The following is a 17,506-nucleotide window of genomic DNA, read 5'->3' as shown; positions in this document are numbered from 1 at the left end:
TGGATAAGTTGTTGTTCATTCCGCTATGGGGACTCCTGGTGAATAGGGGCTAAGCCAAAGGAAAATGAGTGAATGAAACATTAGTAATAATAAGCAAACAAACAAACAAATAAGTGTAAAACGATGAGATGTGTGATTTTCCAATGTGGTTGTAATAATATTGTATGTAGGCCTACTCTTGTGCTGCTGCAGGATCTCTGAATGGAATGTAACTGTTGTCAAGTTAATCCGCTAAAATGTAGCTACTGGAAAAGTTACATTGTATTATAAGAAGCTGTGCTGCTGTCAAGATACTGAAAAATGTAGCTAAGCTAGTAGCCGAGCTATTTATATAGCTACCGCTACTCCCCAATACTGTACACATGTGAGATATGAATTATTACTAGATTTATCTCCTACAAACCTCCCAGAAACTCCTTTAACTGACTGCCGTGCCTAACTCAAGCCTGAGTTTTTGTTTTGTTATTCTACCACTTCTCTGCCACCAGAGGACGCTCTTTTACCTGACACACAATCTCAGAAAGTATCTCAGACTCTCATCTGCTCTGGGGATTCAATCACACGCTTTGTTGATGTGAGATTACAGTAGTGAGAGCAGAAAACAAGTTCTGCTGTTTGCGACCATCCTTTGTTGCTGTTTAAGCGACTGTAACCGGGCGGACATCATTTGATTTACATGAACGTGACTGTGGCAGTGATCCGCTGCAACGTGGAGCGTCTCCAAACCGAACTGCGCATCGGTCTCTGGTCTGTGAAGAGGATCAACGGCGGTGTTTTGGAGTGAAGGGTCAACGCAAAAGTCACGGATGTTTTGTCGAAATCAGACATCGAGGGCGACCGTCGCTCGGGGCTCGGCACTGGAGATGGAGATCCGCCGGGGGAAGTTCAGACAAAGTGTTTTCATGGAGACCCCTCAGGTAAATGAAGCCCCCTTCTGTCCAGAGGCTCTGCTGGACTCCATACATGTGTTTGGGTGAAAGTTGGTCGTGTCTTGTGTTTACATTGTAAGTTGACTTCGTGATTACGTTGTAACGTAACTGTGGAAGAGTTTGTCTTGTAAATCTATTTTAAAGTGAAGCTTAAAGTTATTTTACTTCGTCCTATAATAAACTATCAGCAATTGGGTAATTTACCAATAGCAGTAGATGAGGATGCATTAATTAATCTGAAAAAGAACACAACATGTATAGTTGTGGGCGTTGACAGTTACAAGATAACGGGACGTGTTTCCTTCAAACAGAATAAATGCTGCAATGCTTGAATGACGTGATGCTTTGTGTTTTCAAGGTTCATTGTTGGCTTTAAGTTGCGTCTGAAAATCACTTGAAGCTAGTAGTTTGGCAAATCTTTGTAAATGCATTTCTTAAAAGTTTTGATTAATTATTTGTTGTTTATTTTTATAACACATACATACTTGTATCAAACATATAGATCTGATAATTAAATATAGATATAATATATTTTTGGTCAAAGACATGAAGCTAGCAAAAGTAATTTTATAAGGATAATTAATAGCAAGAAAAATGCCTGCTCTAATGTTTTAATTTTTGGTGGAATTAAAGTGTTAGAATGGGGGTGGAATATTGTCCTATCATTCTGCAGAACAGATATATAAACGTGATAATAAATGTGACAATTTTAGTTTAAAATATTAAAAGCACTGCTGAAAGCGTGCAAAACCTATTTAAAATATATTGTGTTCAAAAGGGGAAAAGTTTTAGTTTTTTACCCTGACATTTAAAAAGAATATATTTTAGAGCAGTAATTACAAAACCGTGAACAGTCATGTTGTTCCAAGGCTATAAAAACGTCAAAATCTTATACCGGCCCATGCCTAGTTCTAAATAAGCTTAACACTGTTTATTATTCTTAATCTGAATGTAATTTTAATGTTTGTATTTTAAAATCATGGCAAAATTAGCTTTTTTTGCAAAGAAAATATAAAAATAAATAAATAAATAAAGCTTTTATTAATCTTTTCTGATGCTTCAAAGGCTCTGTGACTCTGTCATACACATTGTATGTACATAAACTATCGTAGATCCTGTTTTCCCCTAATGATCTTTATGCAAACTTATGCATAAACTTAATATGCTCACATATTACAAGTGAGAGATTTTTCAATAAAGGGTGCATTACTTGACTTTTAAATAATTAAAGCAAACACACACTACCTACTATCTACAATTATTTATTGAACATCAACACCGAACAGCTAAAATTAAAACGCACATTGCCTAAAACCAACAGTCACTTTTTTCCTATAAAAAGTGAAAATAAATAACTTGCACTTTTGGAAACAAAATGAATTATTTTAAATTTTTTTATATTCAAAGGAGAAAATAAGCATTATCTCTTCTAAATTACAAACTCTTGTATTTTGCGGTAAATGATATTTTAACAGTGCATTTCTTGCATCTTCAGTAAACAAATATTTAAATTTAAATGATAATTTTATTGTAATGGAAAATATGCCATCTCAAGGCATATCTAGGGCTGTTTTTAAACATTGACAATGTAGTGCAAATGTTGAACATGTAGTTACATTTTTTGAGAGGTGTGCAGGTATGTGACCGTACGAAGGCTGCGGACCATACGCGTGCCCTCAACGCAGAAGTATGAATCCACCTAAATAAAGCGAGGTCACATGACTCCACACAAGGGAAAGTAGGGAAAGTAATTGAAAAATTTTACCTGCAAAAATTAGATAAATTACAGGTTCTGAATGTCGATTTTGATAACTTTTTGTGAGTTCAGTCATACGAAAATGTAAGCTTTTAAAAAGAAGGTGTAGCACCCAAATCCGCCCCTAAACAGACTAAGTTGTACGAAAAACATCGTACAAATTTATACGGATTAGCCACTAAATCAAAAAGTTACGAATTTTAGTGAGGTGCCTTGTGTTGTGTAACATCACACTTGATGGCTTGCTAATTTAGTCATACATAATTTTAATTTTTTTATGACAAAACAAACATACAAAACATAGATTTGGCATGTGTGTTTTATACTACATGTTTCTACTTTATATAATATCTCACATGCATTTTTTTTGTCATAGACCCTCTGTACATACACACGTGTTTGTTATTGACCCCCAGTGTACATGATCTTATCAAACACTGCAGTAGATCATTTGCATTCTTTTAGTGGAAAAGCGCTTCATGGCATCTGTATATGATTATCCCAGAGTAGGTTGAGTTAAAAGAGAACTCTGCCTAACCCCTAATTATTTTTATACGTAGCCTGCTGCGGTGAGATGGAAAGAAGCACGGTTGGTTCAGAGTGTGGCTGTTGGATGCGGAGAATCCCAGTGGCGGAGCCTGGATTCCTTGTTTGGCTTGGAATCATGGTCTTCATTCTGATGTGGAGACTATATGTTTACACTTTAGTTGAGCTCAAGGATTTATTTCCACATTGAGAAGGAAGTAGATTTGCCTTTCAGAGCAGAATCTTAAATTATAGACTGATTTGTCCTGATTCAACAACAAAAGACGGTGTCACGGCTGGTGGTTCATTAGGTTAAGACTGTGTTTGCACTTAGCATGTTTGTTTAAAAAAAAAAAAAAAAAAAAAAAAAAATATATATATATATATATATATATATATATATATATATATATATATATATATATATATTTTTTTTTTTTTTTTTTTTTTTTTACTACTTTTCACTTTTAAATAACCCTGACTGCTGCCATCTGAATTTTGGCATGCAACCAAGGATAAGTAGTTTAAGTGAATTCTGAATACATCACAGATCAAAGACATCTAAATGAACCAAAAGCAGGATGGTATGTCTTTAGATGCAAACATACACATTTCGAAATGCTCAAACATGCTCCCTTTTTTGCATCATAAGCTGGGTTTCCGTCCTAATGTGAATGTAACAATTAAAAAATCAGAAAGTGAGAATTAGGTGCATTTTCATCACAACAAGCGCATTTAACCAATCATAGCCTCGGATGTTCTGTTGAAAATATGTATCATCATAAAATATAGCAAGTATGGTTACAAACTACAATATGTTTTGAAAACAAAACTATGGCTAGGATGTTGTGGAGAATGGGGTGGGCATGGAGTTAAAATACTGTGAACCATTCATTAGTTCAGATGTTGCTTTTTATCACTCATCTTAATTTACTGAAATTTTTGTATATCTTGATTTAAAAAAATAATATCTTGTTTTTCTCTGTTTTTATAAAGCTAAATGTTGTAATATATTTTGCATCAAATCACAAAAAAATTACTACTTAGTGAAGTTTATTCATAAACTAATATCGAGAGTATCACATGCTTATGATTAGGTGTATAAATACCCTAAGTTCTATATAACAGCCATCTTCGTTTTAATGAATTCCCCTTCCACCCCTACTCCTACTCCTTTCCTAGATGGGTGGCACGGTGGCCCAGTGGTTAGCACTGTTGCCTCACAGCAAGAACGTCACTGGTTCTAGTCCCTACCAAGCCAGCCAGCGTATCTGTGTGGAGTTTACAGGTTCTCCCCGTGCTCACGTGGGTTTCCCCGGGGTCCCCCGGTTTCCTCCTACTGTCCCAAAACTTAAGTTAATTGACTAATCGAAATCAGCACCATAGACATGCTCCTAGTAAGTAGTTATCTCTTAACCACTTAAACTCTGCTGCTATTTGGGGATTTCCGCCTGGATTTTGCCTACCCAAATTTAAAAGCTTCCCAAATCCACATAAAGTGGTGTAAATGCAAAAATTTGGTATCATTTTAAAGAAAACCCTTTGAATTTTCGTAAAACACTATTGAAAGTGTTTAAAATAACTGTATATGTTGTCTATGTTATAGTAAACACCTAAAAAAAAAAAGAGGCGCTTTTTGTATTTTCTTTTATAAACTCAAATTTGAAAGTGTACCTTTTAGGTTCTGTGTGGTCTTGCGTGCTGTAATTAATTTTGGTGGTTCCTGCACATGTCTGTAATCATAGGAAAAAAGAAAAAGGTCTCTACCATAATCTATGCAAAAGTTATTGCATTTCAACTGATGAGAGGTGCTGTACAAGCCACAGAGACAGATCCTTGTTTACATATTTCATTATTCTTTTGTTTGATCAAACATAATTCACTGTGTTTGGATCACATCAGACATATAAAAGGATTAGTTGTGCACATCACCTCAAAAACAGAGGAGAATGGCCCTGAAGCACACAGCATAAGGTAAGAGATGACAGCTGTCTGTGCTATCTGGGGCTGCTTATTGATCATGAATGTATTGTTTACATTTCTGCGCCATGGAAAAACCACAATTCATTCAACAACTGTTTGGCATATGAATATAATTCAGTAAAAAGAATGCTAGAACTGTATGAGCACCGGCAAGAGCTTTCATTTGAGCTATAACTTATACATGTGTCATATAAAAAAATATGAAAATGAATCAATGTAAAATACCTCGCTCGGGTCTCCAAAATACTGTGTATTTAAGTGTAAATAACTTTTATACAGTAGAATAAATAGTAAAGTAATGCATATGTTCATAAAATATAGATTGTACACTTTCAAACGACACCACTTACAGGGGTCTGGTGCAACGCTAGCCCTTTAAATCTGAAAGCGAAAGTCGATGACGTCACAGACCCGGTACTGGGTCCGCAGTAAGAGCTATCGCTATCTGTTCATTAGCTACTACAGCAGGGGAGTTTTCGAGATCTACCTGAGCTCAAACTCCCCTCTCACGTTGCAAAACCGAAGGGAGCCCCGGGCTGGAAGATCTTATGAGCTCAGGGCTCTCTCCTGGGACAGCATGCCAAACAAGATTTATAATCAATCGCCAGCTAAGTGTGAAGTCTTGAATGCAAGGTATTTGTAATGCAGTGTTTATAGATGGGACAGTAAATGTGATGTTGTTCTTTCTTCTTGCTGCCATTATCAGTCTTGATTTTTTTTCTTCTTTTTTTGAAAGTCATGAAAACACCAGTGTGGAGTTTTTCTATTAATGTTTGAGTAAATGGGAACACAAAATTCTAGTTGTAGGGGAGAGTGGGGCACAAAGTAATGCTTTTTGGTTGTGGCCAAATAATGAATAAAGTGATTGGGCTAGACAAACTAGATTTGTTTACTAACAAAACACAAGCCTGTCCTACAAATGAGCACTGAAAGTATGATCGCCGGACTTATGGTTTCTGTGCAGTATTGCGTATTGACGGTCGCCCTCGATGTCTGATTTCAACAAAACATCCGTGACTTTTGCGTTGACCCTTCCTTCACTCCAAAGTGCCAGGAGTAAAAAAAATACTACTTATCCTGTTACATCTTGCCCTGCTGTGCCGTGTTTTCCTTAAAACTGGCTAGCAGTCACTGTGGGTTTTTTATCTCTTTCAAAATGGCTCAGTTTTTTAGCTTAGAGGACGGTGATCACAACAATATAATATTTTACTTGCATTCTTTCATAGGTTTTTTAAAATAAAAAATATTGTGTATAGTAAAAATTTATTTTATGCTGCAAAATTTTTTTCTGTGTTTCTCATCCAAATTTCTTCCAACTTTTTCAATAATTGGTAGGAAGATGTCTGCCAACACTGTGGTGAAACCTCTAAAACATGCCATGGTTAACCCTGAGCAAATACCTTAAGACTCTTTTACATTTTACCCTGCTTTACATTGTGCCCGCGCTCCCCTAATAATCTTCCATTCATTGCTCCCTAAGTTACATTGCTCTCAACTACACTGTAAAAAATTATATGACAAACAGTTATGACAACAAAAGAAGAGTTCAGTTGCAAAACCCTCTAAATCCATCAGAACTCCTTTTTTGTAAATGAGCATTTTCCATCAGGCTTATATAATTAGGTTCAGAAGTTTAATTTTTTAGGTAATGATAAGGTTATTATCTAGTAAATAAAATAACTTTTTTCATAAATGTCATCTTAAGTTTGTCTTTCGGAAACGGTGTTGCCGTTTAATGTATTGTAAATTGGATTCATTCGAAGTAGCGCCTCTGCACAAAAAACGCTGTGTATGCATGCTACACTTCCGACTGTACATTGTGTTTTCTTTTTCTTATAATGAGCAGAGTTTTGAGGTAAGGGATGTTTTCATTTGCCATTCACTGACAATCGGACAGGCTCATCCAATTCATCAAACTCTATCTTTTAAAATCTTAATCGAAAGCGGAATAAAACAGTCTCCTCATAAAAGCCGTTGTATCAGCGCGCTGTTACATTAAAAACATATGATTCCATTTAAGGCTTCTGATTGGTTCCCAGGATCGGGTTTTGCTGTCAAAGGCAAGTGACGCTGGGATTTAGATGATTTGAAGCAGAATTATTTGTTGACCATGTACTTCATGCCTAAAGCTTTCGCTCAATGTCATTAGCTAATTTTTGCCAGAAATGGCATTTTGCAGCTTTTGCATCTTCTGAACTCTTCAAATGTTTTATCTTATTTTAACTTATTTTAATAAGTTAATCAGGTAACTCATTTCTTTTTTATTATACAAGGTTTACCTTAACATTTAGTCAAATTGACTAATGAGTTGAGATGACTAGAGAATTAAATTTGATGTAACTAAACAATTTAAGGCAGTAAGATTTTTTTTTTTTTTTTTTTTGTAGAGTTTAGGATGACTTTCACTGCTGAAGTACCTGGAAATGTGAAACGTGTCCAGAAAAATCTCTGTTTATTTCCTGAACTGCTGTAATCAGAGTTTAAATTTCTCCATTATCGATAAGATTTGTCTGCTAGCCCCTATCAGTATCATTTAAGCGCGTTTCTAATTCAGTCCCTCATTCAAGATGCATGGGATTTCGCTCAGGTCTTTGTGTGCTTTGTGAAAAGCCTTTAAGACGCTGCTGTTCCCCACTGACATTATATCACTCCTTTGACTGGGGGAGAAGTATGCTGCTGTTTGATGTCTTCACCCTAGCTCCTGATTGGAAATCAATATGGGCTAATGAAAGTCTTTTAATGAGATCTCTTTACCTTTGCATGCATGCAGAGACAGGTGAGCTGACTGGACTTTACAATAATATCGTGGTCCAGTTTGCAATGTTGTACTGTTGCAGTGTGTATGTGAAGGTTCAGGTGAAGCAATTAAATTAAACTATCAAGGGAGAAAGGTTGTGGGATCAGTTAAGTCTTTAAAGCAGTAATGGAAAAATTGGCTCACGTATCTTGTGTAATGTCTTTGTTTAATGCCAAGTCTGCAACTAGAGTTAAACCTTTGCAGTGCACTTTTACTTTAATTGCAAATTGAAGTTATTGTTGCATAATAATTTTTTTTCTTGGGTTGTCATCTAAATCACACTGTTATTATTAGATTTGTCTAGTTAGCTTTTTCCTTTTTGGTGTGCTTACAACATGGTCCATTAAAACCACAGTGTTTTCCCGCTGAGGGACTCAGCCGCATATAGATTTCCTTGAAGGAAGTTATAAGTGATGTAGGTTAAACACCAGCAGACACACCCGTCCACCCACATCAACTGCTTCTTCAAGTAGAATTCTGCTTCATTCATTCTGGATTCTTCAAGACCATTGCTCATTATTGATTCTGGTATAAAAATGTTTTATCTAGTTGCCATAAAACTAATCAAATTCTTGATACCATGCATGACTAAAGAGTTTATACATGATGCCGAATTGGTCACTCTACTGTATGTTGAATCAGTTGTATTTATCGAACAACAAAGCTCCACCAACATGTACTATAACTACTGTCAAGCCTCCTTCCCCATGAATCATATTTTATCAGAATGTGATATTTGATATAATAGACAAGATTTCTGTACTGAAAGCACTTTGATAGATGTTTTCAGACATTCTCTCCAGGCAGCATTTTAATTTAATTGTCATATATTGAACTGAAAATCATATCTAGTGTATTTAATAGTATATTCATCCATCCATCCATCCACCCATCCATCCATCCATCCATCCATCTGCTCTTTATTGAATTATGAATTTGTTTTTATCATTATGTAAAATATGTTTCTGTATTAAACTTGCCATGACATCTGCAATTACAGTTGCAGATTTGGCAATAAACAAACACACAAATATGGTTCCCATAAGCCCATAAAGTATAGTTCTGTTTTTACACATACCGTGCATCCGGAAAGTATTCATAGCACTTCACTTTTTTCACAATTTGTATTTTAAAGCCTTATTCCAAAATGGATAAAATTCATTTATTTCCTCAAAATTCCACACACAATATCCCATAATGACAATGTGAAAAAACAGTTTTTTAAATTGTTGCAAATTTATAAAAAAATAAAAAACCTGAAAAATCACATGTACATAAGTATTCACAGCTTTTACCATGAAGGTCTAAATTGAGCACAGGTACATTCTTTTTCCACTGGTCATTCTTGAGATGTTTCAGCAGCATAATTGGAGTTCGCCTGTGGCAAATTTAGTTGATTGAACATGATTTGTAAAGGCATACACCTGTCTATATAAGGTCCCGGGGTTGACAGTGCATGTCAAGGCACATACCAAGCATGAAGACAGAGGAATTGTCTGTAGACCTCCGAGACAGGATTGTCTTGAGGTACAAGGCTGGGAAGGTTACAGAAAGATTCTGCTGCTCTGAAAGTTCCATTGAGCACAGTGGCCTCCATCATCCATAAGTGAAAGATGTTTGGAACCAACAGGACTCTTCCTTGAGCTGGCCGGCCATCTAAACTGAGTGATCAGAGGAGAAGGGCCTTAGTCAGGGAGGTAATCAATAACCACTCTGTCTGAGCTCCAGCATTCTTCTGTGGAGAAAGGAAAACCTTACAGAAGGACAACCATCTGTGCAGTCATCCACCAATCAGGCCTGTATGGTAGAGTGGCCAGACAGAAGCCACTCCCCGTCTGGAGTTTGCCAAAAGGCATCTGAAGAACCATCAAACCATAAGAATCAAAGTTCTCTGGTCTGATGAGACTAAATTGAATTCTTTGGAATGAATGCCATACGTTACATTTGTAGAAAACCAGGCACCGGGCTAATACAATCCCTACAGTGAAGCATGGTGGTGGCAGCATCATGCTGTGGAGATGTTTTTTAGCAGCAGGACCTGGTTGACTAGTCGGGATAGAGGGAAAGATGAATGCAGCAATGTACAGAGACATCCTGAATGAAAACCTGCTTTAGAGTGCTCTTAACTTCAGACTGGGGCAACGGTTCATCTTCCAGCAGGGCAATAACCAAAGCACACCGTTAAAATATATATGGAGAGGCTTTACAACAACTCTGTGAATGTCCTTGAGTGGCCCAGCCAGAGCCCAGACCCAAATCCTATTGGACATCTCTGGAAAGATCTGAAAATGGCTGTACACCGTCGCTTCCCAATCCAACCTGATAGAGCTTGAGAGGTACTGCAAAGAGGAATAGGCAAAAATTCCCCAAGACAGGTATGCCAAGCTTGTGGCATCATATTCAAAACGTCTTGAGGCTGTAATTGCTGCCAAAGGTGCATCAACAAAGTATTGTGCAAAGGATGTAAATACTTATCTACATGTGTATTTTCAGGTTTTTTAATTTTAATAATTTGCAACCGTTTAAAACAATATTTTTTCCCTTTGTCGTTATGGGGTATTGTGTGTAGAATTTTGAGGAAATAAATTAATTGAATCCATTTTGGAATAACAGAATGACTTTTGTCATTAGAAAAACTGAAGTGATGAACTCTTATGCCGAGTTAAGACTGCATAATTTTCAAAGTAGTGGCGTCACAGGTGTTTTCACCCTGCATGACTATCTAGAGTAGCGTTTTGTCACTGCTGTGTTTACACTGTAGGATGGATTGGCGACTGGGGATTTCACACTTGTGCATGACTTTACAATTGGGAGAATCTTTATAAATCATGCACATGTGCACACATCTCACACAAATGCTTTAAAAATGGGTTTCTCAAAGCAGTTTGTCCCAGCACAGTCTCACAGGCAATATATGCTTCATACATTTTTTGTGTAATAGCATTTTTGACCGCAGTTTCTATGTAAAATGAAAGCTATATGTCAGTATGATGCCAGCATTTGTGCCTTTTCACGATAATGATATTTAAAGAGACATATTATTAATGAGTGAAGGATTACATTCATTCAATACTTTGCACAAAATCATTAAAAACACAACACAATTTAAAAGTGTTTATGATGTGTAATCAAACACGTTTGTCTCACTTGTCTATCTCCAAATGGACAACTTTTCTGATGTATTCAGTAGCTCACGTTGTACTGCATTGTACTTGTAATGCAGAGCACTTGGGTTTGGGACTTTAAGTCCAGTGAAGCACAGTTTCACAAAAGAGATAAAAGCAGTGTATTTTAAGCTAAATCTTTGCGTTTGCAATGCAGTTTTTTTTTTTTTTTATGTCTGCATTTGAAAGCAATTTAGTTGTGTTTAGGTAAGCGTTTAGTTCTGTGATTCGCTGGACTGGGTGATCTAACAAGCCCTACTTCATTGTGAACATGTAGAAGAAGGATGTGCATCTAAAACATACAGCAAAATGTACCTTAAGTAAGACATTTCAGATTCAGGCAAAATATAGAGAGTGCCCTTTAGTGGATTTGTCATTTGAAACTTACAACAAAATGTACTTGGAGCAGTGTATTTTATGTTTCGCATGTGCTGAAGCACATATTTTCAATGAGCCTGGGCTGGTTTGTCGAAACTAGCCAGTAGCATCTTCTCTTTAGAGCCTTAGTGGAGATCCATACAATGTTGTTCAGGTGAGCTTCTCAACATTTACATTAAGTTTAGTTTATAGTTCAGTAGAATAATTTAAATCTATTTTCAGACATTTTTATCAGTTCAAATGGAAAGATCCATTCATTGTTTTGTGGATTATTTTTTGTGTTTACCCTTTTTTTTTTGCACTTGCAGACAGTAAGTAAAGCATCTAGACCAGTGTTTCTAAACCACATTCCTGGAGTGCTGGTTGATGAGAAACACTGATCTATACAAATGCTAAAAATTTCAAGTCAACACAAATATTCTTACTTGTAAAAGTTTAAATATCTGGGAAATGTATTCAAATGCAATAAAATGTACTTTGTTGCTGTGCACCTCTGCTTATGTACGTTTAGTCCAGCAGCCAATGTGCTTGTTTTTACAGTTGCTAGTTTTCCAGACTGATGTTTTTTGGTGATGTTTACTCCATTTGACGGGCTTTCCTGGGTATGCTTTGAGTACTTGGCCATATACACACTACCACTTCCTTAGGGAAGGGAAGATATGCATTGTAGAAATACACTACAGTTTGAAGGTTTGGGGTCGGTAATTTTTGAAAATGTTTTTATTCAGCAAGGACCCATTAAATTAATAATAAGTGAAAGTAGATATTATAATGTCAACACATTATGTCTGTTTAAAGTAATTAATGTTCTTTTAAATATTATGTTGGTCAAATAATCCAACAAATAGTCCTGTGGCGCAACTGTTTTCAACATTAACAACTTTTCAAGGCAGCAAATGAGCATATTTTGATTTATGAAGAATCATGTAATACTAGAAATGTTTCCATCAAGATGAGAACTAGATTTGTGGGCAAATCTGGAATATTGCATAAAACATTTGGCAAATGATCACATGATCTATTAAAACAAAATCACATGACACATGACATGACTTTTTTGCTGCACATGCTAAAATGTATTTGCTAAATGTGTTTCCATTCTATTTCATGCACATTTTTTATAGGATAAAACATTTGTCCTTCTTAGTTGCGTGCAAATGCTTATTTTTCAAAATTCATGTGAATCTTGTCTTTACATTAAGCAAATTTATGTGCAACGGAATTGGACGGAAGCATAGCTACCGGTATGGTGGCCAGGTGTGCATAACATGCTGCAATTTAAGAAAACACGTGTAATTACAAAAAACTCCTGCAAATTGAGGAAAGGTCTTCATCCGTTTGACAGCACACGTGCTGCAAATCCTCACAATGCAAACACAATTTAAAAAAAGCGTGCTGCTTTTTCTCAAAACACAAACAATTTACAAAAAATACCAACACTTTCAAATACCATGGAACACAATGGAAATGTTTCAAGAGACTCTAAAACATGACAGAATAGGTTAGTTAAATAATTGTTGTTTAGGCTAATAAAATACAAAAGACAAGGAAATCGGGGCATTAAAATAAACAAACAAAAAACTCACCTTTCAAAGATCACCTTCTCTGAGCAATATGTCCAAAATCGCCCACTACTCAGCAGGTACTGCATTTGAATTTAAATGTTTCACACGACCATTAGAAAAGTACGTTCTATACAATATGAATAGTAGTAGCATGATGGAACTCAGACATTCTACATGTGCCATTTCGTCATCATTACGTGACCTACCAGCATCAGTTGCGATGCTTGACTCCCGTCCATGAATTGTCTCATCATGGGATAACATAGCATCCGATGCACACTTCAGAATCTTGCTGGAAGTAGTAGATCATCCAAGTATCAATTTGGATATACTGTTTTTTAGTGTACTATATAGTATGGAAGTATAGGATTTTGGACGCAGCTATAGTCATAGCACAGCGGCACCCGGCATGTTTTTGGGTCCCCTTGAAACATTTCCCTGTGTTCTGTTCTTTTTGGAAGTGTTGTGAGTAATGCAGTGTGTTTTTTTTTTTAAATGTGTTTGCGTTGTGAGGATTTGCTGCACGTGTGCTGTCAAACAGATGAAGATATTTTCTCATTTTGTTGGTGTTTTTGTAATTGCGTGTGTTTTCTTAAATTGCAGCACATCAAGCTCTCTCGGCCACCGTATACTGGAGACTGGGGTTATTATTCAAATAATTTAGTTTGGCATGACAAGAAATAACTACATTTATTTTGAATTATAATATTATTCCATAATATTACCCTTTCTATTTTGATTAAAACAATGCAGTCTTGGTCAGTCTTTGGCTGCGTCCGAAACCGCATACTTCCATATTATATAGTACGCTAAAATCAGTATGCGAGCTGAGTAGTATGTCTGAATTCATAGAATTCGAAAATCAGTATGCGAGAAGTACCCGTATGACTTACTACTTCCGGTAAGATTCTGAAGTGCGCATCCCAAGCATGCTGCGCTATCCCATAATGCCCTGTGAGAGAATTCATGAATGGAAGTGAGGCGACGCAACTGACGCAGGTAGGTCACGTGACCATGACAAAATGCCGTATGTAGTACGTCCGAATCCCATTCATTCTTTTCACATTCATACTGTATAGAACGTACTTTTCTAACGGCCGAGTAGTACATTTAAATTCAAATGCAGTACTTACTGAGTAGTAGGCGGTATCGGACACAGCCTTTGTCTTTTAAAAACAAATTCACAGTAGTGTACCTGCTATGTTATGATTAAGCATTTCCTTTATTATTATCAGATTCACAGGTTATTCTTTCACTTGTATCTTTAAGTCAAGGTTTAAAGTAATTTCCACACATATATTTGAATCCTCTGAGACTCATAAGGACAAACATTGCTCTCATGCATTGTTGCTATTCACTGTGTTCAGAATGAAGCAGCTCATGCCGTAAGCTAGAAAGGAGTTCATATCACGAAGAAATGCAAAAACTTCCCCTTCAGCATGTTAGCAGAAACGCCAGGCTCTAGAGAACAATGGGAGATCTTTCAACGCTGGGGCCCAAACAGGAGCACATGCTTTAGGATTTAAACGAAGGCTTCTCTTGGTCTCTGGCAGAAAGCCCTTGTTAAGAGGAACCGGAGAGGAGGATAATCGTCCACGCTCTGATGTCATATGAGCCTCGCTCTTTTTAGTTAGCATGCCAGGCACTCTTGAACTGTGTGAGCTGGGAGAGGTGTATTGAGCCTTGTTTGAATTCTGTATATAAAGGAGAGTGGATGTTTGAGTTTCAGTTTTTTTTAGCTTCATTGATTTTTCTTTTTTTAATCTTCCTTGTTTATTTTGCGTTGAAGTTTTTTTTTTTTTAAACCAAACCGAGAAACTAAAAAATGTATTGGCATAAACCTCTTTTAATGAGATCGACATCCTGTGATTGTATAAAGACCTTAAGGGGGAGTGTTGTAAGACATTCCAGTGTGTGTTTTCTTTACATTTCTTCAAAGCACATATCAGTGAATTTATAAATGCATAAAAAAAAAAATTTTGTTTTTGTGCATTTCGGACATACATCATTTTACCTTGTATCCCTTAAATACAGGAATGTTTTTTATTTAGGCCACAGAAATATCACCTTGCAGCCCAAAGCTGGTTACTCACTGAAGCTAAGCAGGTTGACCTGGTCGGTACCTGGATGGGAGACCACATGGGAAAGCTAGGTTGCTGAAGTTGTGTTAGTAAGGCCAGCAGGGGGCACTCAACCTGTGGTCTGTGTGGGTCCTAATGCCCCAGTATAGTGAAAGGGACACTATACTATCAGTGAGCACTGTCAGTGAGGTCCTGACTTGGTCATCAAAAATCCAGTGGAACTTCTTGTAAAGAGTAGGGGTGTAATCCCGTTGTCCTGGCCAAACTTCCTTCATCGGCCCTTACCCATCATGACCTCCCAATCATCCCCATCCACCAAATTGGCTGTATCGCTGTCTCTCCACTCCACCATTAGCTGGTGTGTGGTGAGCACACTGGCGGCATTGTCCTGTGGCTGCCTTTAGCTTCATCCAAGTGGATGCTGCACATTGGTGGTGGTGTGAAGAGACCCCCCATCATGATTGTGAAGTGATTTGGGTGTATGGCCATACACAATAAATGTGCTACATAAATACACACATTACAATATATTTTACATTACATTACATATTTTTATTTTCAGTCATGTAATTGGTGGTTCATTCTGCTGTGGTGACGCCTCATAAATCAGGAATAAAGCCAAAGGAAAGCGAGTGACATATATTATGTCACAAAGGCATGAACAGGTGACAGGATAACCTGGTGACATATGTAGACATATGCAGTTGTTTTAAAAAGTTGCTTAGAATTATGTCAGGAACACAGAAATTGGTCAAACATAAATACAATTCCTAAAGTGCATGTTAAAGAGTTCTAACTATACAGTATGTTAGACATTGGAAACAGTCCAAGTGTTTAGCTGACATTGACTTTGCTGATAAACCCTTCAGTATTGGCATGTTTTCGTCCAAAAAATGAATAGAGGCTCAGATGTTCACAACAGCAGGATGTCAAATAGTTTGAGGACTCAGGTCTTGTGCTTGTGCTCAAGGACATCAAGATGTCCGGTTCACTCTTATCTTATCACACTTGTGCAGAGCTGACAGGCACATTATTCATACAGTTGAACATGTCATGTGATGTTTTTCCTGGTTAGGATGATAAAGGCAGGGTATTAGTATCTTCCTGCTTGCATCATGACCACAAGCCAATTTTATTCTCAGTCTCTTGCAGTGGTGTGTCATCAGTTTAGTTTGATTTCTATAGCGCTTCTTTGATGATTCATAAAATGGAAAACAGCGAATACCGTGTGAGTGTCACAAACAAACCAACAAAAACAAAACAGGCAAAATAGAGTTAATACCGATAGCCTTTTAAATATTAATATTCTTATTACAGGTTTAAGATTTGTGTGTATTGAGCACCAGTTAAGACAACGTTAGTACCTGTCAGCTTTAGTTGTGGTGAAAACTGGATAATTTTTGAGCTTTTGTCTGCTAATTTTATCTTCTGGTTTAAAATAATTTTTTTGGGTGGAATCAAAATCGGTGACGTAGCACGAAACTGCTAGTGATGATGCATCAATTTCTCATTATTATTCATAGTGGAGTTTACAATGAGAAGACCCTGCTTCTTTATTAATCATGAGAGCACATGCTTTCCAAAAGTAAAGCTGTGAGACTCAATGACTGGGTGAGACCACATCTGTGCATGGCACACATTATTTAGCTGTTCATGAAGGGCCGTATGTGTTTGTTTCCATGATCTACGGCAGGGGTGTCAAACTCAATTCCTGGAGGGCCGAAGCCCTGCACAGTTTAGTTCCAACCCTGCTCCAACACACTTACCTGTAGGTTTCAAACAAGCCTGAAGGACTCAATTAGTTTGATCAGCTGTGTTTAATTAGGGTTGGAACTAAACTGTGCAGAGCTGCGGCCCTTTTGGAACTGAGTTTGACACCTGTGATCTACGGGGTTTGTTGCATGTTTTTCTTTGTGATTCTGTCAGTGCCAATACAGCAAAGCTGTTGGTTTACAACAAGCATTTTTGTCGGGAGAGCTGTATGAGCATTGGAGTATGACAGACTTTGTCTTTTATAAGTTGAGTTTGTTACTATTCAGACACATTGCCTATATCCGTGCTGCTGTGTTCGCCTATATTTAAAATCCTCCAGATTACGGGCAGGGCTAATAATTGGAATAGACATGGAAAGAGACCTGCTGCACTGCTATCCACTGTGTCTGCATTTAGACCCAGGGATTCAGGAGGAAAGAAGTCCTTCTCATTTATAGTGTTTATATGAACAGGATTCTCTCTATAATGATATAACGAATTGTAGTTGTGTATATGTGTATAAATTATGAATAACAAATGAAGCAGGACATTAAATTACTTGTTGTTTATTTTTTT

General features: G+C 36.9%; 1 protein-coding gene across 4 annotated transcripts in view; it reads left to right on the top strand.

Moving 5' to 3' along the window:
• Positions 1-530: 530 nt before the first annotated feature.
• rtkna (rhotekin a) overlaps positions 531-17,506 on the top strand; it is a 148,457-nt gene continuing 131,481 nt past the window's right edge. For all 4 annotated transcript variants that reach the window (XR_012406027.1, XM_005165339.6, XM_005165341.6 and 1 more), the window contains exon 1: positions 531-917. Coding sequence is in view for 3 of the 4 variants with exons in the window: in XM_005165339.6 (XP_005165396.1) it covers positions 807-917 (111 nt within the window). In the remaining variant the exon portion in view is untranslated. The remainder of the gene's footprint in view (positions 918-17,506) is intronic.

The sequence above is a fragment of the Danio rerio genome, chromosome 5, assembly GCF_049306965.1.
Source record: "Danio rerio strain Tuebingen ecotype United States chromosome 5, GRCz12tu, whole genome shotgun sequence".
NCBI classification, from domain to species: domain Eukaryota; kingdom Metazoa; phylum Chordata; class Actinopteri; order Cypriniformes; family Danionidae; genus Danio; species Danio rerio.
Note: the sequence above shows the minus strand (reverse complement) of the source record. Positions and strands in the feature narration are given on the sequence as shown.